At 60.8% G+C, this 27,521-nt stretch overlaps 2 protein-coding genes across 9 annotated transcripts; both read right to left on the bottom strand.

Annotated features, from left to right (window-relative positions):
• Positions 1-4,042: 4,042 nt before the first annotated feature.
• On the bottom strand, positions 4,043-13,506 carry Trabd (TraB domain containing). Of its 5 annotated transcripts, none has more exons than XM_046443542.2 (10): positions 13,432-13,506; positions 9,494-9,555; positions 9,095-9,173; positions 8,479-8,645; positions 7,827-7,967; positions 6,208-6,318; positions 5,991-6,130; positions 5,613-5,785; positions 5,424-5,535; positions 4,043-5,284 (listed from the first exon to the last, which is right to left on the bottom strand). In XM_046443542.2, exons 2-10 carry the CDS (start codon positions 9,521-9,523, stop codon positions 5,107-5,109), a joined length of 1,131 nt encoding a protein of 376 aa, XP_046299498.1. In that variant the 5' UTR covers positions 9,524-9,555; positions 13,432-13,506; the 3' UTR covers positions 4,043-5,106. The 5 variants fall into 5 exon arrangements, with proteins under 5 accessions (XP_046299498.1, XP_058435083.1, XP_046299502.1 ...); XM_058579100.1 differs by lacking the exon at positions 13,432-13,506 and adding an exon at positions 12,436-12,934 and having other exon boundaries at positions 9,494-9,558; XM_046443546.2 differs by lacking the exon at positions 7,827-7,967.
• Positions 13,507-17,549: 4,043 nt separating this feature from the next.
• Panx2 (pannexin 2) lies at positions 17,550-27,020 on the bottom strand. Of its 4 annotated transcripts, XM_046443538.2 has the most exons (4): positions 26,772-27,019; positions 19,224-20,681; positions 18,567-18,768; positions 18,298-18,481 (listed from the first exon to the last, which is right to left on the bottom strand). In XM_046443538.2, exons 1-4 carry the CDS (start codon positions 26,995-26,997, stop codon positions 18,442-18,444), a joined length of 1,926 nt encoding a protein of 641 aa, XP_046299494.1. In that variant the 5' UTR covers positions 26,998-27,019; the 3' UTR covers positions 18,298-18,441. The 4 variants fall into 4 exon arrangements, with proteins under 4 accessions (XP_046299490.1, XP_046299491.1, XP_046299492.1 ...); XM_046443534.2 differs by lacking the exon at positions 18,567-18,768 and having other exon boundaries at positions 17,550-18,484; positions 26,772-27,020; XM_046443535.2 differs by lacking the exon at positions 18,567-18,768 and having other exon boundaries at positions 17,550-18,481.
• Between the last annotated feature and the right edge of the window lie 501 nt (positions 27,021-27,521).

Here is a 27,521-nt window from a genome sequence, read left to right as displayed (position 1 = left end):
CAGTGCTTCCTCATAAGCACCTTGCCTCACCCTTTCTCCCCCTGTCTGTCTGTGTGTCTCAGTCACATGCCGTCTGAGAGGGAAGGCATCCTGATGATGGGGTGCCAGGTCCCCCAGAATGGGGCTGGGGCCCCAGAGGAGCCACCTGTGACACCCACAGGTCCAGATCCTCCTGTCAAGCTTAGCTCTCCAGGTGAGGAGTTTGAGCAGGTGCTAAAGGATGACAGAAGGTTCAGACAAGCTTGTGGTGTCCCCCTTTCTAAGCTCCTACCCAACCTGGTCCCAAAGAAAAATCTGAGACCTTGAGCTGGGTTCAGGGACACTAGACAAAGGTACATGGTCCCTCCTGGCTGCAACCAGTCTTTGTTCCATTTCTGTCCCCCACCTCATTCTACACTTCAAGGAACTGGAACTTTCTCTTGGAGCCACAGCATGGGCTTCTGAGACCCCATGTGACCCCAGCTTGCCCCTGTGGGATTGGGTGACCATGAGTGACCCGCTTACTTTCTGCATGGGGTGGAGAGTTATGTGGATGAAGAGACAAAGTAGTTAGTTTGTGCTGAATGGGCATCCTGTCCAGCATTGGACAGTAGCCCTGATCTTTGAGTACCCCAGCTGGGCCTATCTGGGGTCTTCCCACCAGGCCTGCCATTGGAGCCACTGTCTCCAGTTTCCAGTATCCTTTGTCACTGCCCTAGGAGACAGGGCCATAGCTTAGTGTCACCCCTTCCTCTTCCCAGGCCCTGGGTGCTACTGAACCATCCTGCCCGGCTCCCTGTCTCATCCACATTCGGCTGAGACTGGGTTTGGGGAGTTCATGAATATTATTAGGCTGTGTGACCTGCTAGCCTGAGGGGACACATGGTAGGTATTAAGGGTTTCAACAGGTCAGCACAGAAGAGCTGTGGCCCTTCTCAGCCTTGGTGGCTTTGCCTCTGGCTACACCGTTGAACTGCATGGCCTTCTTCAAGAAGCCCTCCTGAGTGTCTGCAAGCAGTCCAGGGTCCAAGGGGCTGGGCAGGATAGGAGCTGGCTGCCCCTCACCCCATACCAGCACAGAAGACGCAGCAGAGAGGGGCTTGAACTTAATGCATGAGTCTTCACCTGCCTAGGCCCAGTGGGGCACTGATATCTCATAGGACTGTGCAAGCACACAACAGATTGGGGTGCAGGGCCCATCCCGTCTCTCCTACACCCCATCACTGCCTGCTGTCCAGCACAGGCTGGAGGCAGCCTGGTGAGACCCTGGCCATGGCCTGTTGATTCCTGCCTGGCCTCATTTGCTTTATTACCGGCCTGTGCCTGGTTAATCTTGGCGGTAGCTAGCAAAGTCTCCAGTTTTGTTCTGGAAGGGTCTTGATCTGGTATGCTGAAGGCGCTGCCCACCTGGCTGTCAGCCTGTCCTGAGCCCTGGAACCATATCCCCTGGATGGTATGGGCAGCCCCTCTCTGTGTGTTTCCATGGCCTTCCCAGTCCCAAGGTGCTCAGAGCTGCTTCACTACATGGGACCCCCAGGGCAAAGTCCTCAGGGCAGAGGTACTGGGAAATCTGGGACCTCTGGGCTGGGGACCTCTCTCCCCCCAACCCTCATTCCTAGCCTGTAGGAGCTTCTCCGCAAAGCAGGAGAGTCCTCCTGGGAGCAGGGGAGGTGGACTGGAGAGCCCCCTGCAGTCCCAGGTGCTCACCAATGTTTCTTGAGTGCTGGCCAAGGTTAGCGGGGGAGCTGACCCTCCTTGCCAGCATGGAAGCTGTTATAGTAGGCTGGGCCCAGGTATGAGGCTGTCCATGTCCTGCAGGCCCACAGCCAACTAGGACTGCAGACCCAGCTGGAGGTCAGGGCTCAGACATGCTTCAGCCCCAGCTAGTGATGGTCTGAGGAGTGGGTGCCAAGGTTCAGGTCAGCAGCTCCCAGCCACATCTTGTTTCTGCTTGACCTAATCTAGAGGCCCCACTCCCCTCCCCTGTGTTCTGTGGAGATCCAAGTTGCAGTCCCTAGGACAAGACTCAGGCCCTTGCCCATGACCAGTACAATCCTCCTGTCCTCTGAAGCTCTGTTTGTACTCCCTGCCAGGACCTCTCAGAGTCCAGGGATTCTTTCTGCCCCAGTGTCAACTCTGAATCACCATCTAGACACCACCCTCGTGTGTTGCAGAGAAACTGGCAGGAGCCTTAGCAGCCCCATGCAGCCTACCCCTCTCTGACAGCCACATTCCCCTAAGTATTTATTTAGGTACTGGAGATTGAACCCAGGGGTATTTCATCAGTGAGCACATCCCCAGTCCTTTTTGTGTTTTGAGATAGGATCTCACTAAGTTGTTCATGCTGGCCTGGAACTTCCAATCGTGCCTTGGCCCAAGTCACTAGGATTCACAGGTATTTATCTGAAAAACATATACCCCGTTGTTTTTTTCCCACTTATCAATGTAGTATAAACACATATTGTAATAGAAATCTGGATTTTCAAAAATAGGATGAAGAGGGCTGCAGTTGTGGCTCAGTAGTGGAGCGCTTGCTTGCCTAGCATGTGTGAGGCCCTGGGTTCCATTCTCAGCACCACATAAAATTAATAAAGGTATTGTGTCTATCTACAACTAAAATAACAACAATTTAAAAAATTAGGGTGAAGATCCACAGTCTGTCAGATGCAGCTGCTACCCAGTGTACTGACGGCGCTCTGAAGTTGCACCCAAGTCTCTACCACCCAGGGACTCAGAAGCCAAACCTACATTCTGCCCAGCACCTATGGAGTGAACAGCACTCAGTGAACACCTCTGTGCCTTCAGGGGGTGGGCTGGAGCCCCACTGGTAAAGCACAGCCCACCTTCCCTGCCTCTTTCCACCCATGTGTATTAGCATCTCACCCTTGGGCTCAAAGCACTGGTGGGTCCCTACCCCAGGCTGTAGTACAGTGTGTGGGTGGCTGCTCACCTGGAAGGGGCACTGGTCCCCTTGGGCTGGATGGTGTACCTGCCACGGCAGGCCCTGGGGTTATCCACCCAGATCTGAGGGAAGTTCCTCCCAGGATGGGGCTGAGCTGGCTCAGCAGAAACTTCCTCACCTTGTCCCAGCAATCAGTCAGCCACCATTCCCATCTATCTGAAGCAGCTGGCCAGGGCTTCAGTCCTGTAATCCTCCCACTGTGCATTGACACCTGTCTCTGACACCCAACATGAGCCCTACTGGCTGCCTGTGGGGGTTTACCTTGCTTAGAAAGGGGGACACACCAGACCCTCCTGCATGAGCCTAAAGCAGCCTGTTGTGTGGATGTCCTGACCTGTCCCCAGTATTCTTGGGCAGGAACCAGGCAGGTCCTGGAAGCAGGAAGCAGTCTTGACACTGAGTGTGGGTGATGGGTCAGAAGCCACCTGGCTGAGTGGGTGCACGCAGGCTAGAAAGACCTGTAGAGGGGCCCAGCTGGTGCCTGACCTCTCATCCCTCATGCCCCACCCAGCCAGACCTTGGGGTTTCAGCAGCACCACCTGGGGCCTGTGGAGAGAAGACCTGGTCAGGCATAGGCGTGGCATCCCTAAAGCCCCTGCCCACCTCTGGGCTAGTGAGGCCCACCTGCTGGTACCATGGAACTCATGCAGGCCAGAGAGGACAGTAAGACCCAGCCTGGGGCATCCAGTCAAGCTTCCTAGGGAACAGACGTGGGGAAGAGGCCACCCAGCACCCACAGCCAAGCCCTCTGCATTCCGGCCTCCTCCGTCCCCATTCACTGTGGGTCTCTTTTTGAGTAGGTTCATGCTGTTGGTCCCCACTGGGCCTCCTCCCCTCATGTGTGCAAGTCTGTACTGGGAGGTATGAAGGGACCCTGAGCAGGCTGTCTTGGCTGGGCCCGGTCTACCTTTCTGGGTGGAGGCCTTTGCTAAATACACGTAGGTGCCAGAACTGTGTCCTCCGTTAAGGTGGATGGCACATTCCCCAGGCCTCAGGCAGTGCCCTCAGCATCCTGCAGGCCCAGGGGGTGGGCATGGGAGGCCAGGACCTCCCTGTGCCTTCACCTGAGCCCCACTTCCACACACTTCACAAAGCAGGAGCTTCCAAAATTAGAATTTATTTCAATTTCTAAGGGAACAAATCCACAAACATGAGACAGGAAGACACAGCCCAGCCAGCTTGGCAGTCCCTGTCCAGCTCAAAATGGGTGGGTTTTACCTGATTCAGCTGACAGTCAACACAGGACAAATGACCCTGGGCCCTGATTGGGGAGTTGTACAGATGCTGGCCACAGCTGACCAGGAGCGCTGCATGGCACAGGCTGACACACAGACTGGGTGTCCACCAAGAGTCAAGGTGGCCCAGGTACCCCCACTGGATGCAGACAGCAGGTTCAAGGCCCTCCTGACCTCAAGGAGGGTGGACCTAGACAGCAACCTCACACCTGACGCAGCCCTGGCCTGTGCCAGCCTTCAGGTACAGCCCCCAGAGGGCTGGGTTGGACCCCAAGCTGACCCAACGTGCACACGCCCACTCAGATCAGAGACACAAAGGAAGCCTTCCTCTTTGTCCCAGCTGGTTTTAAGGCTTGTATTTCCTGACATTTGCTCCAGTTTTTGTTTTTCTTTGAAGCTAAAATTACCTGAGTGAAAAATTTTTAGACATTAAAAAAAAAACCCAAACACAGAATCTCTGTAGGCAGAGATTGCAGCCAGGGCACATCCAGGTCAGCAAATCTCCCGCGGAGCTGCCAGTACACAGCGGTGTGGGGTGACCGGCCCTTGCCAAACCGGCCGGCCCTAAACCCACCGGGAGACGCACTTGGGACCAGACGCTCCTGCCAGCTGCAGCACAAGGCACAGTGAGGTAGGTACAGTCAGCAGCTCACCGGGCCCAGCCCAGGGGGACGGGTCTTGTGCACCTGGCACCTCCCATCCCGCCCCCGGAGCTGGCCTGGGTGCTGAAGCCCATGGACAGCCCCTGCGGTGTGGAGGGGGCTGCTGGGAGGCCCGAGCTCAGATGATTCAATAATCTTTTATTTGGTGGGCAGGGACTGGGGAGGGCAGCGAGGCTTGGCCTGGACCCCCATGGGGGGTGGCTTTAATGCACCTGCACCCAAGACGACTCCAGGGCGGTGCCGGCTTCTCGTCTCCCCCGCGGGCTGCCTACTGGCGCGGCCGGGCCTCAGACGCCCTCTGGAGGCAGTACTGCGTAGCGGGCAGCGACAGGACCAGGCTCACGGTGCGGCGGCCCATCCAGTACAGGCCGTAGCCCAGCAGGCCGAAGAAGGCGGCCTTCAAGGCCAGCCTGGACACTCTGCCCGAGATGGACGGCGGGGGGATGCTGGGGGAGGAAGGGGGGGCTGGGCCTGGCTGGGGCACACGCCCCCCAGCCCCAGCCCCCCACGTGTGGGCGCCACCGAGCATTGGGGGACCCGGCGTGGCCTCCGCTGGGGGCTGCAGGGACGGGCCTGGGCACTCACGTCATGATCTCCTGGATGTTGAGGTCGGTGCTCCAGTTCTTCTCGATGCCGGGCACATGGCCCATGCCCACGACGCCCACGACCACGGAAGGGACACACTTCCTAGGCTCAGCTGTGGGGGAGGGCGGAGGTCAGCTGCAGCGCGGGAATACTGCATCCCAGGGAGCCCCCGCCCGGCCCTCCCGCCACCTTCAGAGGCGCGTGGCAGCTCAAGGCGCCGGGCGGCCTGCCGCAGCGCGTGGGTCAGGTAGACGTCGCGCTCCGCGACGATGGTGCGGTGCAGGTCAGGGAACTCCCCGATCATCTCGGCCATCATCTGCTCCAGCAGGTCCTTCTGCTTGCAGCGCTCCACATCGTCCTTGCTAGGGGCAGAGGGCACGCTGCCAGCCCGCAGAGATAGGCCAGCGGAGGCTGGTCCTGCTGGCCCAGGGCAGGGACCACCACATTGTTTACTTGGGGTTTATGGTGGGAGGAGGTTGGGGGTCCTTGTGGGAGGAGGCTCAGCTGGAAGAGGAGGCAGGGACAGCTGCTGGACATGTACATGGAGGGCCAGGTGGGCTGCCCTACCTGATTGGGTCTGACAGGAAGCACAGGCCCCAGGCCAGCTTGACCTTCTGCCAGAAGGAGAGTGCAGCGATGGCCCTCTTGAAGGTGACTGGGATGGGTCGGTCACCCAGGTGGAACTTGCAGAAAGGCACCTTACTTGCCTGGAGCAGAGGCTGAGTGTCAGGACTCATGGGTGCAGCAGCTCCCCGATCCCTTGCAGGCCAGGCCTGGTACCCACCTCCTTGAAGGCCTCCCTGAACTCTCCGCCAGGGGCCATGCCCAGTTGCTCTGTGATGTGGGCAGACACCTTCAGCAGCAGCATCTGCATGAGCCCAGACATGAGTCCGTTCTGCAGGGAGAGGCCTTATGTTAGCAGGTGGCGCCCAGAGGGAGGGAGGTAGGGCAGTGCCCAACACCCTTGGGCTCCTTCCACACTCAAGGGGAGGCTGCCCTGGCATGTAAGGAGGGTCCAGGTGGGTACCAGAGCAGAGGCATCCTGGCCTCAACAGCCACCTTTCAAACACATTTTCTTTCTGGACATTTTCTTTCTTTATAGGACAGTCAAGGCTTTGGCAAGGAGCCAGCTCACAGTCAGATGGCCTGACCATGTGTGTGAGACACAGGCTGATCCTGGGCAAACAGTGATGTTCAGGGTCTCCAAGAGGCTGCCTCACTGCTCGCCACACCTCCTGCCAAGGCCAATACGAATGGCACTATGGTCACCTGGTAGGCCATGTTCACACAGATCACAGCCCAGGCTGCCTCTGGGTCTGGCCAGACCAGTGGGCTCGAGGCAGTTGGGTACACTTAGGAGATCCCCTACCACCCCGAAAATGGCAGGACCATGAGGCTCTGGTCCAAGCCTACTGCCCTGGGTGGATTCTACCCATGAGCTGCTGGTAGACTGTCCACATCCCAGCAAGGTTGGCCTTTGACCCCTGGAAGGTACCTGGAGCCCTGGGGATGTTCTGCTGACAGGAGTGTCCTTGCTTACCTGGGGCTCAGGCCACACCAGGCGGTCCAGGCTAACCACGAGACTCACAGGAATCTAGACCACATGGTACCAATCTGACCTCCAGAGAGGTTGAAGGCTGAGCCCCCCAAATGCTCTGGACACCAGGGCACAGGAGGCCCTCCATCCCGTCAGCAACATGTTTGTGTTGTCACATTGTAGCTGGGGAGACTGAGTGCTCAGACTCCCTACAGGACTGAGGTGTAGCTGCTGCTGGTGTCTCCCAGACCTGACTCATGCCTCTTTCCTCTGTGCCCCTTTACCTGTGCCCAGCTGCAGCTATGTGCTTCCCAGCAGATTACTGACCCTCTCTCTGGGGGTGGGATGGGTGCTAATGATCCCTGGCTGGAGAGGGAGCCACCTCTCTTAAGATGGCCTGTGAAGGTCCGCTGTGACTTCCCTCACTTGGGGGGCACCAGGTGAACAGCAGGCCAAGCTGTCTGGGATACCCCTCCAGTGCAAGCTGGCTGCAGCTGGGTGTATGGTGCTGGGCTGCCCCCAAGACACACACACACACGAATGAGAAGCATGGCCGGATGAGGGCCATGTAGCCACAAGGTGGGCACAGACAGGCCAGATGCTGCTGAGATCCTGACATCAGGAATCTTTGCCTTAGGGTCAGATCATCATCTACCTTGTCCTTCCTCATCTGAAACTTGATAGAAATGCCCCCTCCCCTCCACAGCCAAGGTGGAGGGTCAGAGTAGGCTGGGTGCTGATCAGAAGCCAGGATGCAATACACTTGGGACCCTGGCCCTGAGCCCAACACCTTCTCTGCAGGGAACAGGGCAGCCCCGCATCCCCACGTAAACCTGGGAGGCCTCACCCACCACCTGCCTGCGCACCTGCCTCACAGCCTGCTGCAGCTTCTCTAGGCTGACCTCCCGGGCCTCACGCAGCAGCGTCCTCTCATCCATCTTCAGCATGGACACACGGTATTGGCAGAGCTCCACCACCACCACATCAGGCTGCACCTCCCGGATGGTCTGCAAGGTGGGTCACCTCTCTCCTAGATACATGCTGGCCACCATAGGGCAGGGCCCACACCCAGACCAAGCCCCCTCCCTCCCGGAGGTGGCCAGGAAGGCACTAGCCTGGTGCCAACAACTGTGCTGCGGGGGACAGTTTACTTCTTTAAGCAACAAATAAAGTCATGGGGCTGTAGCTCAGTGGCAGACTGCTTCTCTAGCATGCGTGAAGCACTGGGTTAGATCCTCAGCACCACATAAAGATAAACAAGTAAAATAAAGGCATTCTGTCTATTTACAACCAAAAAAAATTAAAAAACAAATAAAAATAAAGTCATGAAGCAGGTGGGCTTCTAAGGGAAGAAAGCACAGGGCCACAGTGAGAGTCCACCTTCTAGTGACTGACCACGTCGAAACAGAAACTTCTACTGCAGTCCTGGGGCTCAGCCCACCCAGACCTGCATCCAGGCCGGTGGGGGTGGCCCTGGAGAACAGGCCAGGGCAAATGGCGAACAGAGGTGGTACTGACCTTCACAACATCCCGCTTGCTGTCATCACTGAAGTGGGCAGTGCCCACCACATACACCCGGCTCCCGTCCTCAGCCACCAGCTGGGTCACAGTGCGAGGAAGGTTGGGCTGCTCTCGCCGCCGTTTCAGCTTCATCTCCAGGAGCAGGTTGAAGGCATCCACGTCAGCTGCACCAACAGCAAAGGCCACAGTGGGATGAAGCCAGCACTGCAGGCAAGTGTGTGTGTGTGTGTGTGTGGGGGGGGCAAGCCTCCTGGGCACATCTACCCATGGCTGCTCCTGTGACTGTGTGGGCATCTAGGCTACATCTGTCCCTCATCCCACCCAGGCTGCTGCAAGGGATCACCCAGGGCAGGTGACAGCAAGGGGACCAAGTGTCCCAGCCACTGCTCAACTCCAACTAGGGCTGGATTGGGTAAAGGACAGGGGCTCCGAGCAGGCAGAACTGGGGCACAGCAAGAAGGGGCTCCTGATGCACTCAAGAGCTCCTTCCACTCCCTGGTGGGCCAGGGATGCCTGCAGCTCTGCCAGGCTCTCAGCAGTAGCCAGGCCAGCTGCCTCCCCCAGCCTAGGGGCCCACCCCAGGAAATGTGCCAGGATGCAAGGGAAGACGTACACAGGTTCTGGGGTTCTCCGGAAAGCACCCTGGGCACTGACCCCGAGGCCCCTGATGTCAGGACGGGCTCCCCATCAGCCTGTGGGTGGAGGGAGAGTTCCAAGCTGGGTGATCATGTTCCCTGAACTCTGGCCTCCCAGATCAGGCTGACCTCTGGCCTCCCAGATCAGGCTGACCTCTGCCACTGAAGGCCACCCCCAGGCCAGCCTGTTACAGGGACCTTCCCCTTGGGGGTTTTCCTGCTGGACTCTAGAAAACCCAGTGACTGTGCCAGGTTCTTTGCAGAGAAACAGCTGGAGTGACAGAGGCCACACTGGGGTGGGCACCGAGCTGAGCAGCAGCAGCACAAATGCTGCAGACCCCAGGGTTGTTCAAGAAGCGCCCAGCAACCCCCCTCACCTCCTGAGGTGGCTGCTCCTCCACCTCCATGTCTGGGACTTGGCTTCCTGACCGATGGACGCCTGAGGAGATAGGACATGGTCCTCACAGAGGCCCCAGGACAGGGCTCAGGGCTCTTGGCACAATGGCGCTGGAGTAGGACCTGAGGCTTCCCACCTTGACACTGGCTACTGAAGTCTAGGGTCTTTTTGGGTGGGGCCTGGCTGGGGAGAGGCCGGCAGCCTTGATGAACAAAACAAAAATAGCAAGCAGGGCAGGCACACAGGAGACCCCGCCACCCCCAGCACTGAGAGCAAGCGGGAGTGGATCAGGTCAGGTAGTACCAAACTCCTGAAGTCCATTTCAGGACACAGCAATGTGGTAATCACTGCAAAGAAACCCTCCATCTCTTTTAGTAATGGCAGTGCGGGTGGTGACAATAGTACGGCTGTCCGTCAGACAGTTATCATCCTTAGATTACCATTTCTTCAGTTTAAGACAAACACAATGCAGAAGAACCTGCCTTAGAAATGCTGACAAGGGACCTCGTGTGGTGGCACACACCTGTAATACCAGCAACTTGGGAGGCTGAGGTATAAGGACTGCAATGGGCAACTTAGGGAAGCCCTGTCTCAAAAAAAAAAAAAAGACTGAGGAGGCAGAGCACCCATGAGTTCAATCCCAAGTACCCTGCCACTCCCACAAAAAAGAATGCTGACAAGGCCTAGATTGGTGCCACATCACGGTTTCACACTGTGTCCCTCAGAAAGGTACCAGGAGCTCTGGGAATGAGGGGCTGGAATGTCAGACAGCACAGAGGGACAAGCAGAACACCAGTCAGACCCATGCCTGAGGTGACTGAGGCCATGGTGGAGACCAGTGTCATGCTGAGTGCTGGCCACATGCCCTGTCCCTTCGTGTGGCTCTTCCTGGACCTGCTCAGTGGACTTCATGCACCACCTGGCAGAGCTATTAAAATCTCCAAGTGTCTTCCGCTCATAGTGCTGCAGGAGCTGAGAACTGACGTGGCAGGGACACCTGGGACACAGTCACAGGCAGAGGCCGCAAGGCTCACACCGCGGCACACTGCCAGGGAAAAGACTCAGGCAAGTTGGCGAGGGCAGTGCAGAGCTGAGTTTGGGCCCCAGCTTGCGAAAACTGTTTAAATAAGCTCTTTCCACTGGAGAAATCTGGCCACTAGGTGTTGTAATGCTCAGGAACCAGAACATTCCACTGTGCTGTCAGCTGCAGCAGGAAGCATGGTTCCACAGTTCTGTCTCCAGACATGCCTATGTGTCAGAAGTGTGTGCCGAGGGGAATGTGCCTCAGAGGCCACGCGGGGGCAGGTGCTGGTGGACAAGGCTCCAGCCCGCAGATGCTGGGATCCTCTGCGCTGTCATAAGCTTCTCAGAGGTCTCATGACAAAGAAGAAATGAGCAGCGAATGGACACAGTGCTCTCCCAAGCTCTTCCCCTTGGCACACTAGGGCTACCCCACTGTGGTAAGCACCAACAGAGAGCTCCGTGGCACCTGGCTGAACTGCTGAGCCAGCACAGCACCTCTGAGCTCAACTCCTCATCTGCAACAGGCAGGACTCGGTGAAGCACCTGGGTGGACAGGGTTCTCTCTAGATGTAACTGAATACCTGATGTGGTGTCCAGGAACACAGACCTGCCCTGGAGCTGAACAAGAGGAAGAAGGCCATTCTAAGCATGGCTGGGCCTCCTGGAAGAGGAACTGCCATGGAGAAAGGGGCAGCAGAGGGCAGGGCAGGAAGCTACTCGGGCCAGGGTGGAGGAAGTTCAGTTGAGACTAAGGGAGACAGACCCCAGGCTGGCCTCTGAAACCTAGTCCTCGGGTCCCTTGAAACCACTAGTCACTGTATGAGAGGGGAGTCCACACCACTGCATAGCTGTGTGCCACTCCCCTGCACCTGGGCTTTCAAGCCTGGAAGCTGCCTTAGCCTGTGGGTGTTATCAGGGTCAGCTCGTCTGGGAAGGACCATTGTTGGCTCTGGGTCTGTGCACATCTAAGGATTCTGCCAGACTGTACAGGCCTTGGCTCATCTGAGCCTCACCCCTAGGGACCTCCTCCTTCCCTTCTTTAAAGTGCTCCATCTATTCAAAGCACTGACCAAAACGCAGAAGGCAGAAGTGGCAGGAGGATTGGGGGAGCCTGCCTTCCAGGGCAGTGTGGCTAGCTGGAACAGTTAGAGCTGGGGGGAGAAGACCCCTCAGCTCCAGAGGAGCAGCTCAATGGGGAAATGGGAGATGATCATCCTTAATCCATCTTAATACGCGGAAGTAAACAGTTCTTATCTATCAGCAGAACAAGGTTGCCAAAGCATGAAGGAAAAAAACTTCTTTAAAAAAAAAAAACAAAAAAAAAAACACCCTTTGCAGCTGGGCGGGAGGACGTGGCACCACCAGCGAATGGGAGGGGACCACGTTGCCTCAGCCTGCCCTGCCCTCCCACGGGTGTGGCAGACAAGTCTGTGGTCAGCCTGCCCAGGGCACGCCTGAGACTGAGGAGGACAGTTCGGCCTCTAGGGTTGGAGGAATGACTCCAGGGCTGCTCTGGAGAGGCCCAGGACTGCAGCAGGAATGGGTCTTGCCTTGTTCTCATAGGGGCTGTGGGTCACAGGAGCCTGTCTGGCCAGGAGCCAAGCCTTAAGCCCCATGATGACCAAGCTACAGAAATGCAGCACCAGGACCACTGAGGCTCCCAGCCCTAGCCCCTGCAGCCACCCACCAAGGGCAGTACTGCCCAGCGTGGGACAGTTAAGCAGGAAGGCTACAGGCGCAAGGTCTGTGAGTCTGAGCTTCTCTCTCTGATGTGAACACACACACACTTCCCCAAACTCTGGTTTCCATACTCTCAGGTGTGATTTCAGCAGGTTGCTGTGCTCCCCTATCAGCCACCATATCTCTAGTGGGGAGCAGAGCCTGGCTTCCACTTTCCTGTGCTTGCTGTCCTTTTGAGACAGGTTCCAGTCCTCCCTGGAGCCCAGCAGACCACTTGCTGCTACCCTCAGGGGAGATAAATGCCTCCTCTTCTCCCCAATTCCGCGGCAGCTTGCAGGCAGTTTCCGGCCCTGTTCCTGGCCACACCGCCAGGCTACTGTGCTGGGTGGGACTTCGTCGGTCAGATGTCCCCAGCCAGCTCTCCCTACAGAGCAGGACTGGGGTGGGAGATGGACACGGGGTGGGAGAAGCCTCCTGCGAGACTCCCAGAAAAGCAGCCTCTGATCGAGAGCTCGACAGCCTGTGTCGCCCAGAGAGGGCCATCGGCTTCAAGGGCAGGTAAGGCGGCTCTGCAACCCTGCGGCGCTGCAACCCTGCGCCCCAGGTCGGAGTAACAGGATCCAGGGTGGGACGCAACTGCCCACGCGGCTGCCGGCTGCAGTGCGTGGCCACACCTACCGCACTGCCCACCGCACGGCCTGGCAGCTGTCCCTCCCGGTCCCATTACTAGGAACGGAACCGCGTCCTCCCGAAACCCACACGCTCAAGTCCTACCGCGGAGACGGACGCCTGTTAGGGGCAGGGCCTTCGGGGAGCCCCGGAGGGCGGGACCCCACGTGGGGCTGGAGCCCCGGCGCCGTCAGACCCGAGCCCCGGCGCCGGGCCGCCCAGCGCCGGGGCTCGGGCTCCAGCCTCCAGCCTCCAGCCTCGGACGGCAACAAACGCCGCCGGCTGAGGTCCCGCCCCACCGTCCTGCCGGGGCCCCGCGCCCTCGGACACCCAGGCCCGCCGGGCTCCCCGCGCGGGCGGCCCGGGAGGCGCCTCCGGCCCGCGGCCGCCCGGCCCCTCGGCGGCCCCTCGCAGGCAGGCCCGGGAGCCGGGCTCGGCCGGGGCAGCCCGCGCCCGCGAGGCGCCGCACTCCGCCCGGGGGCCCGACGCGCGCGGGGGCCGCAGACTGCGCCCGCCGCCCCGCCCGCCCGGCCGGCCGCCGCGTACCAAGCAGTCGGCGGCGCTCCGCAGCCGCCTCATGCGCGCCGCCGGACGGGCCCGGGCGCGCGGCACGCCGGGAAGCTCCCAGGGGCCCGCGCGCCGCCCGCCCGCGCTCCCGCCTCCCGGGCGCACGCCGCGCCCCCGGGTCCTAGCGCGCCCGTCTCCCCAGCGCACGCCGCGATCCTCCCCGCGACCCCGGGTCCTAGCGCTCCCGTCTCCCGAGCGCATGCCCCGGTCCTCCCCGCGTCCTAGTGCGCCCTGCCGCCTGGCATTTCGCCCTCTAGCGCACGCCACAACCTCACGTCCCACGTCCCCGGGGCCTAGCGCGCACCGCTAGGTGTCCCCGTTCTCTTATCGCGCGGCCTCGCCAGGCTCTGAAGAGCCGGCGCCTTTGCCAGGTCTGTGCAATGGGGCACTGTCCACTGGGCGTCCACCTGACGGCTTGGGCTCAGTGACTTTGGAACCGAAGCGTTCTGTGAGCCGTTAATGGGACAGGAAAGAGACTTGATCGCGGGGGTGAGGTCTCGCGCCCACGAGGCCTCCACCCGGCCTCTTGGGACCCAGCGCGCAGGCAGGGATGGGCCGGCAGGACAGCGGAAGCAGGGGCCCCGACCAAGCCAACCACCCCGCATCGGGACCGTGGTGGGGGTCAGGTCCCAGACTCTGGCAGCTGGTCGGTGGGTGCCTGTCTTCCCGCCCAGGCGCTGGTGAGTGGGCGGAAGAGGCCAGGGGGTCCGGGAGAAGGCGTCCCTCTCTCCACTTGAGTGCCCCAGGGCAGGCTTGTCATTGACTGCCCAGAGCAGGTCCTGGTTTGATGACCCACCAGGCCCCAGGTGGGAGTGTTGCCCTGTCCAGTTCCCAGGCCCCAGCCCAAAGCTTCTAAAGAGCTGACCCTGGTGATGTGTAGATGTCGCAGATTCCCATGTCTTGAGTATGGGGGTGGCCACAGCGCTATATCACTGTGGGAGATAATGCTGTCCATGCTGCACTAGGCAGGTCCCCTGCAGCAGACTGCCCATACAGGAGGCCACCCTCCTCCCTCATACAGCTTTCTGGGTCCCAGAGGGCCTGACCTGGTCCCCCTTGGTGGAAGGACACCAGCTCAGCCATGGCGCTGGTGTTCTCCTCTCCACCCACTTTGCGTTCTTGCACCTGGACTTTATCCTCATTTCTGCCTCTCTGCCCACCAAGGCCAAGTTCAAAAGAGAGCCGCAAGTACCAAGGGGTGGGTTTGGAGCACCAGCAGAGACCACCAGCTGCACCCCACTCATTTGGCAGGCCCACCGAGGTCACCCTGAGGCACCAGGGTCTGGAGTGTTGAAATTCCCAGCTCTAGGCTTGCGTGGTGGGAAGAGGCCTGGGACTCAGGCCTGGCTGTCTGGATGGGTTCGGGGTTCTCCCAGAACACGTCCTCTTCAGTAGGAGGAAATGTGCACCCTTTGCCCTGCTGTCTCTGCTCAGGACTGGAGGGAAGGGGACCAAAGAGGGGAAGGCAATGCTGACCCCGTGGCAGCCACAGGGTGGCCTGTGGGGAGAGGAAGGTGCCTGAAACCCTAGCCCCTGGTGGGTGGTGGGAATTAGCACCGCCCTCTGATCACCCGCAGAGGCCTGTGCTCAGTCCACACTGTGCATGGCTGAGAGGCCAGAAGCAGGAGAGTAGAGCCGGAGTCCATGCTGGCAGGGCCTGGGCCTCCCCGCGTCCCGGGCTGTGCTTGGAGAACAGCCAGCTTTGGTGTTGTCACAGCCATTCCGAGCATGCTGCTGGGGGCGGGTCTATCCTGACACTGTGGGCCCTCAGCCTGGGTGGCTGTCCGCGGAAGCTCCCTCTGTTCATCCAAGCATCCAGAGGGGGGGGCTTCTTGAGGTGAGCTGTGAAGGGTCTTCGGAGGAGACTGAGGGAGAGGGGTCCACATGGCCCTAGGAGCAGTGACCAGGGCTTGTACCAAACCAGAGGGGCCCTTGGGCCCTTAAGAAGAGAAATGAGCTTGGCTTGAAACTATTTGCTAGTCTGGGGAGGGAAGGCCCTCTTGGGTCCCCAACCAGATGCATACGCAGAGGAGTTTGGTCTGAAGTGGAGCAGGATCAATCATCCCAACCAGATGGAAGTAGGAACCTGGTCACAGGCAAGAGGAGGAAGTGCTGGAGGAAAGGCTCGGCTCAGTCTTTCCTGACCCCAAGGGGCCAACAGGACCCTTTCCTTCAGGACTCTGGCCATCTGATTTTGGGAAGATGGGGTGGCCCACTGGGACACAGCCAGAGGACAGGTCTGGGGGGCAGGCAGCAGCATCCCCAGCACGCACAGTGCCGTGGCTACTTCTACAGGGTGCTGACCGGTGCCACCTCCCCTTGCAGAAGGTCAGCCTCGCACAAAGGGCCATGGGTTTACAACACAGAACTCTTCCCAGACAGGACTGGCTCTGAAATGCCCTGCAAGGCTGTGGCCCAGAGCACCTGTGGGCTCTCCTGTGTCCACCTCTGTTCTGCTTGAGCCCAGGGGCTGGTGTGCACAGCCCCTGCCTGGACACTCTGTGGCCCGTGACATTTCCCTTCACTAGCCAGGATGCAAGGCAAGTGCAGGAGCTGGACTCGTGGGCACTGCCCAAATCAGTGGGCTCCCAGGTAACTCGGGGACATCTCTGCATGCGAGGGTGAGGGGACAGGAATGAGGCCAGCATCAGTGAGCTTTCTGGGGTCACCTGGCTGCCAGGTGCGGCTTGCCATTGTGCAGAAGTGCTGGGAAGTGAGGGCCTGGGCCGAGGGGCCAGGACCTGGTCTCCAGGAGCAGCAGCCTGGAGGCAGCGGCCCAGGCCACAGGGTGACTTCCCTGAACTGTGAGACGCTGAGTGCCACCTGGAGGCAGGCCAAGGGAGGTGTCCGGGTCAGGGGAGGTAGGCTATCGGGGGACAGGGTGCATCAGCCACACCTTTTGTTTTCTGCACACCTGGGCTGGGCTGCCCTGGACAGGCTGCCCCTCCTAGGGCTGGCTAACTCTGGGATTGGCCAACGACGTCATGTTCAAAGCACCCAACCTGCGCCCCTCTATCTGCTGGCCCATGTGGGGCCACCACCCACCTGCCCAGTCACCCCAGGGCAGCCAGGGACAGCTCTGTGTCCAGCACCTGCTGAAGGTATTCAGACTGGCTGATCCTAAGCCCCCTACCTGCCCTGCCTGCTCCTTCCTGTGGAGGCCACAGTGGGGTGCTGCCCGTTGCTCCCTCTGCCTGCACTGACCCTGGTGCTTCCCTGAGAGGCCCTGCCTGGTGTGGGGAGCCCCCTCCTCTGGGGTCTGTTAACAACAGACTGTCTTTCAATGGCCGGCGTCTCCTGCTCTGCTGACCTCACCACACCTGAACAGTAATAAAAATTTTAAGCATTCTGAGAATAAAACCTGTGTTTTAAATGAATGTGGACTCCAGCCTGGTCCTCATGCCCCTCATGCCTGGGCTTGGGATGTGGTGGCTGCAGACTTGGCCACTGAAGTTGGAGGGTGGACTATCCTGACTCATGGGGACACTGGGTGTCCAGGACTGTTCAGAAAGGTCCCTGTTAGAGAGCCTCCAGAAGGCCTTGGCCAGGGAGCAGGCGGGTGCCCTCTGACCTCAGCAGTCTGGGGCTGATACCTCCCACTGCCCATGGATTCTGGCCCCCTCTGCCCCGGCCACCTGCCTCCAAGGAGCCCACAGGTCCAACCTGCAGGGAATGTGGCTCCACGGGGCCAGCCTTGTTCCACCGAACCCTGGGCTTGAGGTGGCAGATGCCCTGCAGGGACCCCTGACATGGTGAGCACCCTTGCCCACAGCAAGGGCCCCTCCTCCTAGAAGCTGTCCTGGGTTCTGCAGCCCCGCTCCTCGGGCAGTACCCCTGGCCCCGCTTCCAAGCATCTGACCTAGGGTCGTCTTCCCTGGGGTCCCCTCAGTGTAGGAGCCCCGATTCGTGCCTGTGCCCAGGGGCTGAGTCCGGTGGCGACCCTGTAGGAGTGCCCTCCACATGCTCCTCAGTGCAGTGGCCATGTTCCCCTCCTGACACTCTGGGCCCTTCAGGGGCCCCCACGATGCTGCTGACAGGCTGTGCTGGGGGTGGGCAGGTGGCGCCAGAGGCAGGGAGGCGGACTTGGCAGCAGCACAGGCGGTTATCAGAATAATATTTATTGATATGCTCAGTGCTACCTTGTTGATACTGTCACCGGCCACGGTGGCTGAGGTAATAGGGACGGGGCCAGCCGCGGCCTGGGCTCCCCTGGAAAGCCGCATGGGCCTCACTGGCAGCTGGGGCCCAGGAGGGGCGTGGTTATTGCGTAGGAGTCCCTCCCTGGACGCCTGCCCTGCCCTCCTGCTCACATGCACCAGGTACTCCCGCAGACACACCTGTTCAGCCTCGCCCACACACTCACTCAGTCACCCACACCTGCACCCACGCTCACACCATCTCTGCTCACACTGTCACACACACACACACACACACACACACACCCTCTGCTTTCAACTCACCCTAAGTCTCCTGATGACAATATGCTCGTCAGTTACAGTAGCCATAGTAAAATAAACTGTATGTCAGGCTTTGAGGAAAGTGCATGTTGATCAGACCCAGGGCCGCCCGGGGCCCCCACCTGAGGGCATCAGGTCCCTGCAGGGGCAAGCCCTGGGCCGGTGATGCCTGGGGAGTGGCTCTGCAGCTGGCACCTCCTTCCCCAGTGTCCTCCTGGCTTGCTCGGGGTTGGATCCGGGCTGGGGGCACCGAGTTGTCGTGCCACAGCCTTGGTCCACAGCAAAACTGACTAAAAAAATAAACTCTTCATCTGGCAGCCCGGCACCCCACCTTCTGCCCAATCCGCCCACGCACCTGTGCCAGCTGGGGCCCACTGGGAGGGTGCTGAGCCCCGCAGCATGCGATGGGAGACTGGGGATGTGGGCTGCACTGGGTGAGCGAGGCCATGTCCACTCGGGGCTGGACATCCCTTGCTCATGCAGAGGGCTTTCACTGGCTTGGGTGTCCGGTGCCCTCAGAACTCCACAGTACTCACAACTGTTCTTGGCTCGTCGAAGGTGGCGATGAGGATCTGCTGGGGTGGGGGGATGGTGATGAGGTCGCCCATGTCTGGGGGCACATGGGGACCCCCTTCCTCCTCCTCCCGAGTCTCGTACAGTGTGTTGATGTGGAGCAGGGGGTGAGTGGCGTTTCGGCTCAGGATGGCAAGGGGGTCAGCCTTGCCCAGGCTGGCTGGTGACAGAGGGCCCGTGGCAGGGGCTGCTGGGGATGAGCAGACATGAAACGGGCCACCGGAGGGAAGCCCTGCGAGAGCTGGCTCCGTGGGGTAGGGAGCCTCCTTCTCCGGGAGTGGAGCATCTGCGAACAGCCAGGTGTACAGGCACCTCACACTCTAGTCCCACCAGCTGCCGTGCCCCTCCCCATGCCCTCCAGGGCCTGCGGAGAGGCTCCCGGCTCCAAAGCCTCCCAGAGGGGCTGGCCCTCCCCTCCCTGAGCTTCCTGCCCAGGCCTGCAGAGGCAGCCTGCTCCAGGAACCTGGTGCCTTCATCTGCCTGAAGCACCTCTCGGGCCAGGGGAGCTGAAGTCCACTGGGGAAGAGCAGCCTTCAGTCCTGAGCCCAGCCTGCCTTCTCGGGGCTCGGGAGGTCCTCCAAGCTGCGGATAGGCCTGTGCCTGCGCCCTCCTTAGACCCAGCCTATTCAACCTCGCCTTGTTCGCACGGCTCCCAGCACCTGCTTCCCTCCTAGGCTCCCTGTCCGGGGCTCTGTGGGGGTCCACCCTCCTTCTCCCACCCAAGACCACTCTGTACCCTACCTTTGGTGGGTGCCTCGGCCAGGCCCAGCCCGCACTCCTCTGCCTGGGACAGAAAGCCGCCTTCCTGGCTCCGGGAAGCGGGCAGGGCAGCGGGCACTGCCTCAGCCTTGGCCTTCTTGGTGCCCAGGATGTAGGGGTGAACATCCAGGGAGAAGTGGCGGGCGTGCTTCTTGTCGGGGGCAGGGGGCGGGGCCGGGCCTGCGTCACCCGCGCCCCCCTTGTAGTGGTGGGCAGCGCGAGCTCCGGCGTCCAGCAGCGGCGCGATGAGCGTGTCTGTGGCCGTCTTCCTGCGCACGGGCTTGGGCTTGTCGGCTTTGCTGTTCTCCACACGCATGATGGCCAGCTGCTCCTTGAAGGGCTGTGGCAGCGGGTTGCTGGTGGGGATCCACTTCATCTTCTTGCGAGGCCGCTTGACCACCGGAGGCTCGGCAGAGCCGTCGGGCTCCGCGGGGTTGGCGCTGGGGTCCACCGTCTGGATGCCGGAGTCGCGCACTGTGGGCGTGGCGTCGTGGTTGGACTGGGCCAGGGCGGCCAGCAGCTGCCGTACCACGTTGTCATACATGAGGTCGCTCTCGTTGGTGATGAAGTCCAGCCGGTTCAGCGACTTGATGTGGTCGCGGTTCTCGTTGCAGAACATGGCCAGGATGTTGATGTCGCAGAACTGGGAGCGGCGCCACTGCCGGCGAGTCTTGATGCCCACCTTGTGCAGCTTGTCGAAGATGAAGTTGCTCTTGCGGAAGATGAAGAGGTGGATGAGGTTGACGAGGATGATGAGGTTCATGAAGCAGAGCAGCACGATGTCCACGCCCGCGATGATCCGCTGCAGCTGCACCGAGGGCAGCTTGCAGCTGACGCGCACCGCAGGGCCCCCGGCCCCCGCCGGCCCATCGGGGGAGGCGCCCAGCGCGCAGGTGAACTCGTTCTGCTTCTGGGTGGCGTAGTAGGTGCACAGATAGGAGATGGGCACCACGCTGAGCAGCAGGATGAGCACGTGCCGCGCGAGGTACAGCTTGGCCAGGAAGTTGCTGCGGCCCCTGCGCTCCAGGTACTTCTCGAACAGGTTCTGCTCGGGGCTCTTCTCCTTCTCGGCGTTCTCGATGATCTCGCGCTTCTCGCGCTCCGTGATGCCGGGCCCCTTGGACTGGATCTGCTTCTCGATCTTGGGCGCGCGGCCCTCCGCCGCCCGGTGGTAGCAGTTGTCAATCTCCTGCAGCAGGAAGTTGAGCTCAGAGGTGAGGCGAGTGGAGGCGAGGAACTCCCAGCCCAGGGCGGGCACGTACATGATGGCGGCGAAGGCCAGCAGGGCGTAGGGCAGGAACTTGTGCTCAAACAGGGAAGGCCACAGGCTGGCGTCCACACCGGGCAGCGCGTCCCGCAGCTCCGTCCAGCAGTAGCCGCGGGCGTACAGCGCCTGGTCACGAGTGAAGTTGTGCGGGGTGTAACAGTAAATGGGTTCCTCTGGGGGCAGAGAGGAGACAGAGGTGGGACTGGCCTGGTGGAGCGAGGGCTTGGGGCAAAGGGCACCGGGGACCCACTCCTGCACCAGCTGCCGGCCTCAGTACTACAGTCCTTCCCACATAGCTACTTGCTTTGTGCCGGGATGCTGTGCCCCAATGGACCCGCCCCCACTAGCTTCTCCCCATCTTCTAATCACCATCTTATCCTGAATACCCCCACAAGGTGGTCAGCCAAGGGTTAAGCCCTGCCCATGCCAGCCCCAGGAACTGGCCTATATATGTATGTTGGTCTCTAAATGCCACAGAGACTGGGCACAAGGGGAAACAGTCCCAAAGAGAACAAGACAGGCCACACCACTTGGCCGTCTTCCAACACTCCAGCTCAGCTGAAACCCAGGTCCTGGCTGGTGGCCTGAGCATCCAGGGAGGGACTCATCCCCTTTTTGTTTTGTACTAGGGATGTTCTGAACCCAGGGGCACCCGACCCCTGAGAGACACCCTCAGCTCTTTAATTTGGATGCAAGGTCTCACTGAGTTGCTGAGGCTGGCCTTGAATTTGTGAGGGATTCTCTTGCCTCAATCTCCTGAGTGGCAGAGATTATAGGTAGGTGTGCGCCACCAAACCTGGCCAGGGACCTGACTTCACACCTGCCACTGTAACTGCAGTCCCATGGTCATTGCTGCAGGGCACCTTTCCCCCAGGAGCCTGTCTGCCTGATGTCAGTACAGCCTACAGCCCATGCAGGGGTTCTGGATTTTGAGGCTTCTTGGGAGTGGAGCCTTGAGGCTCTGAGCCTGAGGGCCCCTAGCCAATGTGCGTTCAGGCCGGGCTCCAGCCTCCTCCCACCCTCTTCTGCACAAATGGGACTGGCACCCTCAGGTACCAGGGCAGGTGAGCTCAGAACCACCATGCTATAAGGCTTGCACTCACAGCAGCCTGTGCGTGCCCAGCCTTTGAGTTGCACCCAGAGGGAGACTCAGAGACCCCAGCTCTCTCTAGGAAGACCACCATCCACTGTTGCAGCTGTTCAGGGACCCAGGGGGCTAGGAGCAGTGGCTGGCTACACATCTGGGCACAGAGACCCCACGTCTTGCAGGTGCCTCCAGCCCTGGGCCCCACTCAGCAGCAGGCCCCCCCAGTCCTCCAGAACCCCGTGCAGATCCCGTGGTTGCCACTGTTCTCACCAGGGGTGTGTCTTCCAGTCCACACAGTAGGGACCCAGGTGGGTCCACCAAGGGTGGTTTCAAAGACAGGGCCCACAGACTCTATGGGACAGTCCTGGGGAGCTGTGGGGGGCTCTAGGGAGGCGTGGGTTGGGCAGAGGGAGCCCTGCTTAGATGGGGTGGGGGCCAGGGTTCTTTGAAGCAGCTGGCACCACATCCTCATGAGATGGGAGCCTGGACTGTCCCCATGGCCTGAGTTCCCTGAGGACAGGGGTCCAGACCAAGAGCCAAGCTAAGTTCAGAGAAAAGCAAACAGGGAAAGGCAGAGGGATCAGTTCTTTTGGTTGAAAAAATATCATTTTATTCCCTTTTGGTCCCTATCACCAATCCCAGGAGTTGTAGAGGGGTGGATATTCTTCTCCCTGGGGCACGCACCCACCTGTGGTGACCACATGTGGGGAGGCCACAGGGAAACAGGCTCTGGGATGGGGGTGGCCCCCAACCCCTGAGTGGCTGGTGCAGTGCCTCTGGGGCACGGTGTGGAGAGCCTGCCACCACCTCCCTGTCTGCTGGGCGGTGGCAGTAAGGGAGACAAGCCCCACTTGCCACTCTGCCCATTTCCTAATCTGCTCCCCAGGACCATGCAGGTGAGAGGCCTGCCCCAAGGTTCACACGGCACAGGAAGTTGGGGCTACCCTCCTCCCGAGGGGCCTGCACCTACGGAGGTACCCTGTGCAGAGCAGGGGCTACCACGGACCTGACACTGAGTGGGGCAGTGGGACTGGGGCGCAGATGCCCAGCCTAGAAGGCAGCTGCCAGACCCTCGAGGGGACTCCCCTGGGGTCTCCCCGCTGGGCCAGGGAGATGTCGGGGAGACACGGGCCTGCCCAGCCCTTTCCCTACAGGATAGCATTCTATGGGCCCTGGCCACGGGCATCGTTGTCCCTGATGAGGGGACACTGGGATTCCCACCCAAGAAGCTTGGTAACCAGGCACCTGCCCAGGCTGTTCAACTCACCTGGGGACATGGGGCCCAGTGCAGTGCCCGGGAGCCTAGTGCCTGATGCAGCCCCAGGGAAGTCAGCACACACCCATGTGGCCACTGCTTGGAAGCGGTCCCCGGGCTCACGCTCGACAGTGTCCTTCCCAGACCTCCACCACCCAGGCTGAGTAACAGGGATCTGGATGGGATGTGTGATCCTAAGGTCCCCGGGGGAGGGTGCTGGGGAGGGCTAGAGGAGCGGCAAGGGTGCCAGAGAGGGAGGTGCTGCTGGCTGGACAGAGGGGGACACAGTGCATCTAGCAGCTGGAAGCGGAGGAACAGACCTGCTCTGGAAGGACCGTGCCCACGGGCGTGGCCGTAGCCCCTGCGCCTCACTCAGATTCCCGACTGCAGAACTCTGAGGCGGAAGTTGTTGTTTTTTTCTTTTTAAGTCCTGGTGGTTGGACCCAGGGCCTGTACATCCAGCAGGTGCCCCCCGCCGGGCTACGTCCCAGCCAGTCTGCTAATCTGTGCCGGCAGCAGGCCTTGGGCCCACCCAGCACCTTCTTGCCACAGCTGAGTGAATGCCCAGAACTGATCCCCACAAAAACAAGGCCCCAGATGCTGGGCCTGTAAGGGGGGCCCCACTGGGGAGGAGAGGGCTCACCCTCAGAGGTGGCGGAAAAGAGTGGGTAAGTGGGCGCTTACCCTGGAGACCCAGCCCTCCTGGGACCCTGAGGCAGAGAGGCCCCAGCTGCCCGGTGCAGGCCCTGGGCAGCCTACACTTAGATCCAGGCAGATCCCTGGTGCCTTTCCTGAGAGGGAAGTCAGAGGGCTGAGAAGAAGACACCCCTGGGGTGGGCTGGACGGCTCACCCAGGAGACACCGAGGACACTGCACACTTGGGCCTGGTTATCTGTTTTAGGGAAAGCAGGTGGCCTCCCCTCAGGGTCTCAGCAGCATCTGAGGAATCTGGCGACCCTTGGCCTCCCCCCTTTCAGTGTGTCTGGGCTCTGCCCACCTGATCCCCCACTCTATGCCATCCCCAGTAGACAGTCCAGGGGAGGGGACGGAGCGGGAGAGTGGGATTTCATGGCAGCCCTGGCCCACCACCAGCTGGTCTTCAGGCAGGCGTGTGGGGTCTTCCAAAGTCCACCTCTACCTTGAGCTCGGCCCAGTGGTAAGCAGCTGTGTGGCAAGGAAGGGCTGGTCCTAACACAGCAGAACGGGCTGCACCGAGGGCCAGGACCCCCCAGGAGGGCAGGCCAGGCCCTGGCACGGCGATGGTGCCAGGCTGATGAGCACGGGCCAGGTGCTGCCACACTAGGCCCTGCCTCCACTGCACCTCTACAGGCCATGGCACAGGCCTACTCTGTGTCCCTGGTGCACAAACCAGGGACACAGGACATGGGTCTCAGCATCTTGCCTCAGCCAGAAGGGTTGATGCCCACCCACTGAAACGCCCAGCCGGTAGGGCTGAGGGAGCCTCAGGTGCTCACCCTGGTGGCCCTGGGCCTGCCTCCTCAGGCTCAGGTCCTGGCAGACAGAGGCAGACACAGAGCTGAGAAGCAGCCCCACAGCCTCTCAGGGCAGTCACATCTCAGAACCCCGGCACCGGTTCCTGGTGCTCTTGTCCAGAGCAGAAAGTGGGGGGTCTCTAGAGAGGCCAGAGCTTCTGACCAGACCCTCCACCCCACCTAGCCCAGGAGTTCCCACGAGTGGGCAGGGGCCCCCCAAGTCCACCCAGGTCGTATGTGGTTCCCACCTGAGTGGTACCACAATTTCCCTTTTGTCCGGGGTCACCTCACCCCAGGAGTTAGCATGTGTCTGGGGACCCTGGATGGTTTCAGGTTCAGTGAGACCCTGATCAAAGCCAGCAGGAGACACAGCCAGTGCTTTGTGGTGGAGCTTAGAAGACATGGGTTCACGGGCTCCTTCACTAGCGGAAGAGCAGTTCAGAGAGCCCTCCCAGGCCCATCCCCTGGAGTGACCTCGCAGGCCGGGCACATTCTGCTGCTCAGAACCTTACCTGTCTGTGCTGGAGAGGCCCTGGGACCCCTCCTGACACTGCAGTGGGCCCCGAATGGCAGTGGGGGGAGGGCCAGGGCATGTGGTCCCCAGGTGTGTCTGTGTGCAAATGCAGAGGGTCTGAAGGGGCAGGCCCTGGGGTCAGGGATGCACTTGGAGCCTGCCAGCCCCAGGCCCAGCTGGATATAGGGGTGTGCTGATGCCCCAGAGATGGGGAGCTGGGCTTAGCAGTGTCAGAACATGGAGCCCCATGCAGAGAGCACCAGAGAGGCCAAGCCCACGTGTGCACCTGAATCCGTGTCTGTCCTAGGAGGCTTGTCCATCATGGGTGGAGCTGACCCCCTAGCTACATGTCTGCACACTATGCGGAAACAGCTTTTGCAGGTGCCACTGAAGTGAGATGAAGTCATTGTGAAGTAGTGTGTGTGACTGTGTTCTTGAATCACTGGAGAAATTTGGTCCAGGAGAGATGCGGTGGAGTTGCCTGGGCAAGGACAGTCATAGAGGCTTGGGTGCCACAGCTACAGGCAGGGAACTCTGGCAGGAAGTGTCCTCCCCCAGAGCCTCAGAGGGAGCCCAGCCCTGCTCACAACCTAGAGTTTGGATTTCTGGTCTCCAGAACCATGAGATATAAGTTTCTGTTGTTTTACGACATCCAGCTGTGATACAGTTACTACACTGTGCCCCGAGACCCCTCGGGGCCTCGGTGAACACTAGGGCATGACCTGAAGCCCCACCGTGGGTGTGTGCACACTGATTGGATCTCAGTGTGCTGGATTCCTGTCCAGCCTGCAGGAGCATCTAGTCTTGAGTGTTGGTCTTTGACAACAGTGTCCAAGGATAGAGACCAGCAGAGCCCCCTGCACCTGAGTGGGCTTAGGCAGCCTGCACAATGACCACCACCAGGTCTGGAGTCCAGGTGTCAGGGTCTCCTGAAACCTGAGGCATTTCTAGAGGTTGGTGAAGACCCAGGTGTAAAGGCAACACCTGTCCCTGTTGCCCAGTGTACACAGAGGACACAGCTCCTAAATGATGCACAGGAACTCTAAAAGCCCTCTCACCGTCACACACTGGCCCCTGTGGACCATAAGCACTTCCGTGGACAGTTGGGCTGAGGCCTCCTTGTCTCCATCCAGCCCCAGGTGGTGCAGCTCCCCCCAGCACCTGTGGACTAGCCCAATGCCCTCTGTCCAGATCACTTCAGTAGGAGGCTCACGTCAGTAGGAGACCCCACTGTGCACCTACGCACCTCTGAGGGTGACCTGTGGCCCCTGACACTACCTGGCACATAACCAGGTCTTGGTTCTGCTGGTAACACCTTTACATCTCATGGGTCCACTCTACCATGAGTGGACCAGTCCCTCCCTCCTCCCTGGGCAGCCAGCTTGGACCATCACTTGGACCAGCCTGATGTTGCCTCCGTGGCGCACCTTGCCTGGCCTCCTCTGCTGCAGACCTACAGAGGCTCTCTGGGCCTGTACCTGAGAGACCCTGGTTCCTCTACCCTCCTGGCCAGGAACAGGGCTCCACAGACCCCCCCCCCCCACTCCCCAGCAGTTGGGGTCTCCACCATCCCTTCCCAGGGCTGTCTGCCCTCAACACCTATAAGATCCTTTTCTGGTGTTCACATGGACACTTCAACATCTCAGACCCGCTGTGACGTTTTACAGCCCAGACCCCACGTCCCTTTTACATCTGAGCCCAGCAAGTGAAGGGCAGGCCTAGTCCTCCGGGGGCTTGAAGCTGAAGAAATGCAAGGTAAAGCAGCAATAAAACAGAAAGGGTCTCAGGACAGCCCTGGACAGTGCCGGGCAAGGTGGGTGCGGCCTGGCTGGAGTGAGCGCCGGGGCGTGCAGGGGCGCGGGGAGCACCCAGCGCCGGACACTTGCGGACGCGCCGCCTCCCGCGCTGCCTCACCTGCGAAGTTCTTGGTGAAGACCAGGGTGACCAGCAGGATGGGCACGAGCACGGTGCCGATGGTGACCACGCGGTCGAACGGCAGTTCCAGCTTGAGCTGCAGCAGCAGCGCGGCCAGCGCGCCCGCCTTGTCGTCCTGCGCGCCCGGCAGGATCAGCTCCCGCAGCTTCTCGCCAGCCAGGAGCGCGGTCGCCATGTCCGCCGACTGCTCCAGGAGGTGGTGCATGGGGGGCGGGGGCGCGGCCCTGCGGGGCGCGGGCGGGGGGCGCGGGCGGGCCCGCGGCGGGAGGGGGCGCGGGGCGTCGGGATGCTGCTGGCGCGTGAGTGGGTGGGCGCGGGAAGGGGCGGCAGCTGGCGCCGGGGGACGGGGCAGCGGGGGCGCGGGGCTCCGGGACCGGGAGGTCAGTGGGGACGCGGCACCTCGCGGGGCTCGGGGGTCCGCCGCCCCGCGGGAGGGGTCGGGCCGCCGGGGCGCAGGGCCGCCGCCGCCCCCGCCGCCGCGCTGCAGCCGGCCCGCGCCCTGCGTCCCTCCCGGGGGCGGCGGCGGCTCTCCAGCCCGGGCCGCGCGGCCCCCTCCCGCCGGGGAGGGGGCTGTTTACCTGCGGCAACTCCGCGGCGTGGCTCCGCCCCCACCCCCCGCCACGTAGATGCGGCGCCGGCGATGACTTGGCAAAAAATACTTAAAAGAGCGGAGTCGAGGTGCCCGGCCCCTGCGCCTCGGGATGGGCCGAGCCGGGCTACCCTGCCCTG

Source organism: Marmota monax, unplaced genomic scaffold (genome assembly GCF_021218885.2).
Source record: "Marmota monax isolate L192 unplaced genomic scaffold, Marmota_monax_Labrador192_F-V1.1 WCK01_AAM20220418_F8-fsc00234, whole genome shotgun sequence".
Taxonomy (NCBI): Eukaryota; Metazoa; Chordata; class Mammalia; order Rodentia; family Sciuridae; genus Marmota; species Marmota monax.
The sequence above is the reverse complement of the archived record's forward strand: the minus strand, read 5'-3'. Positions and strand labels throughout refer to the sequence as shown.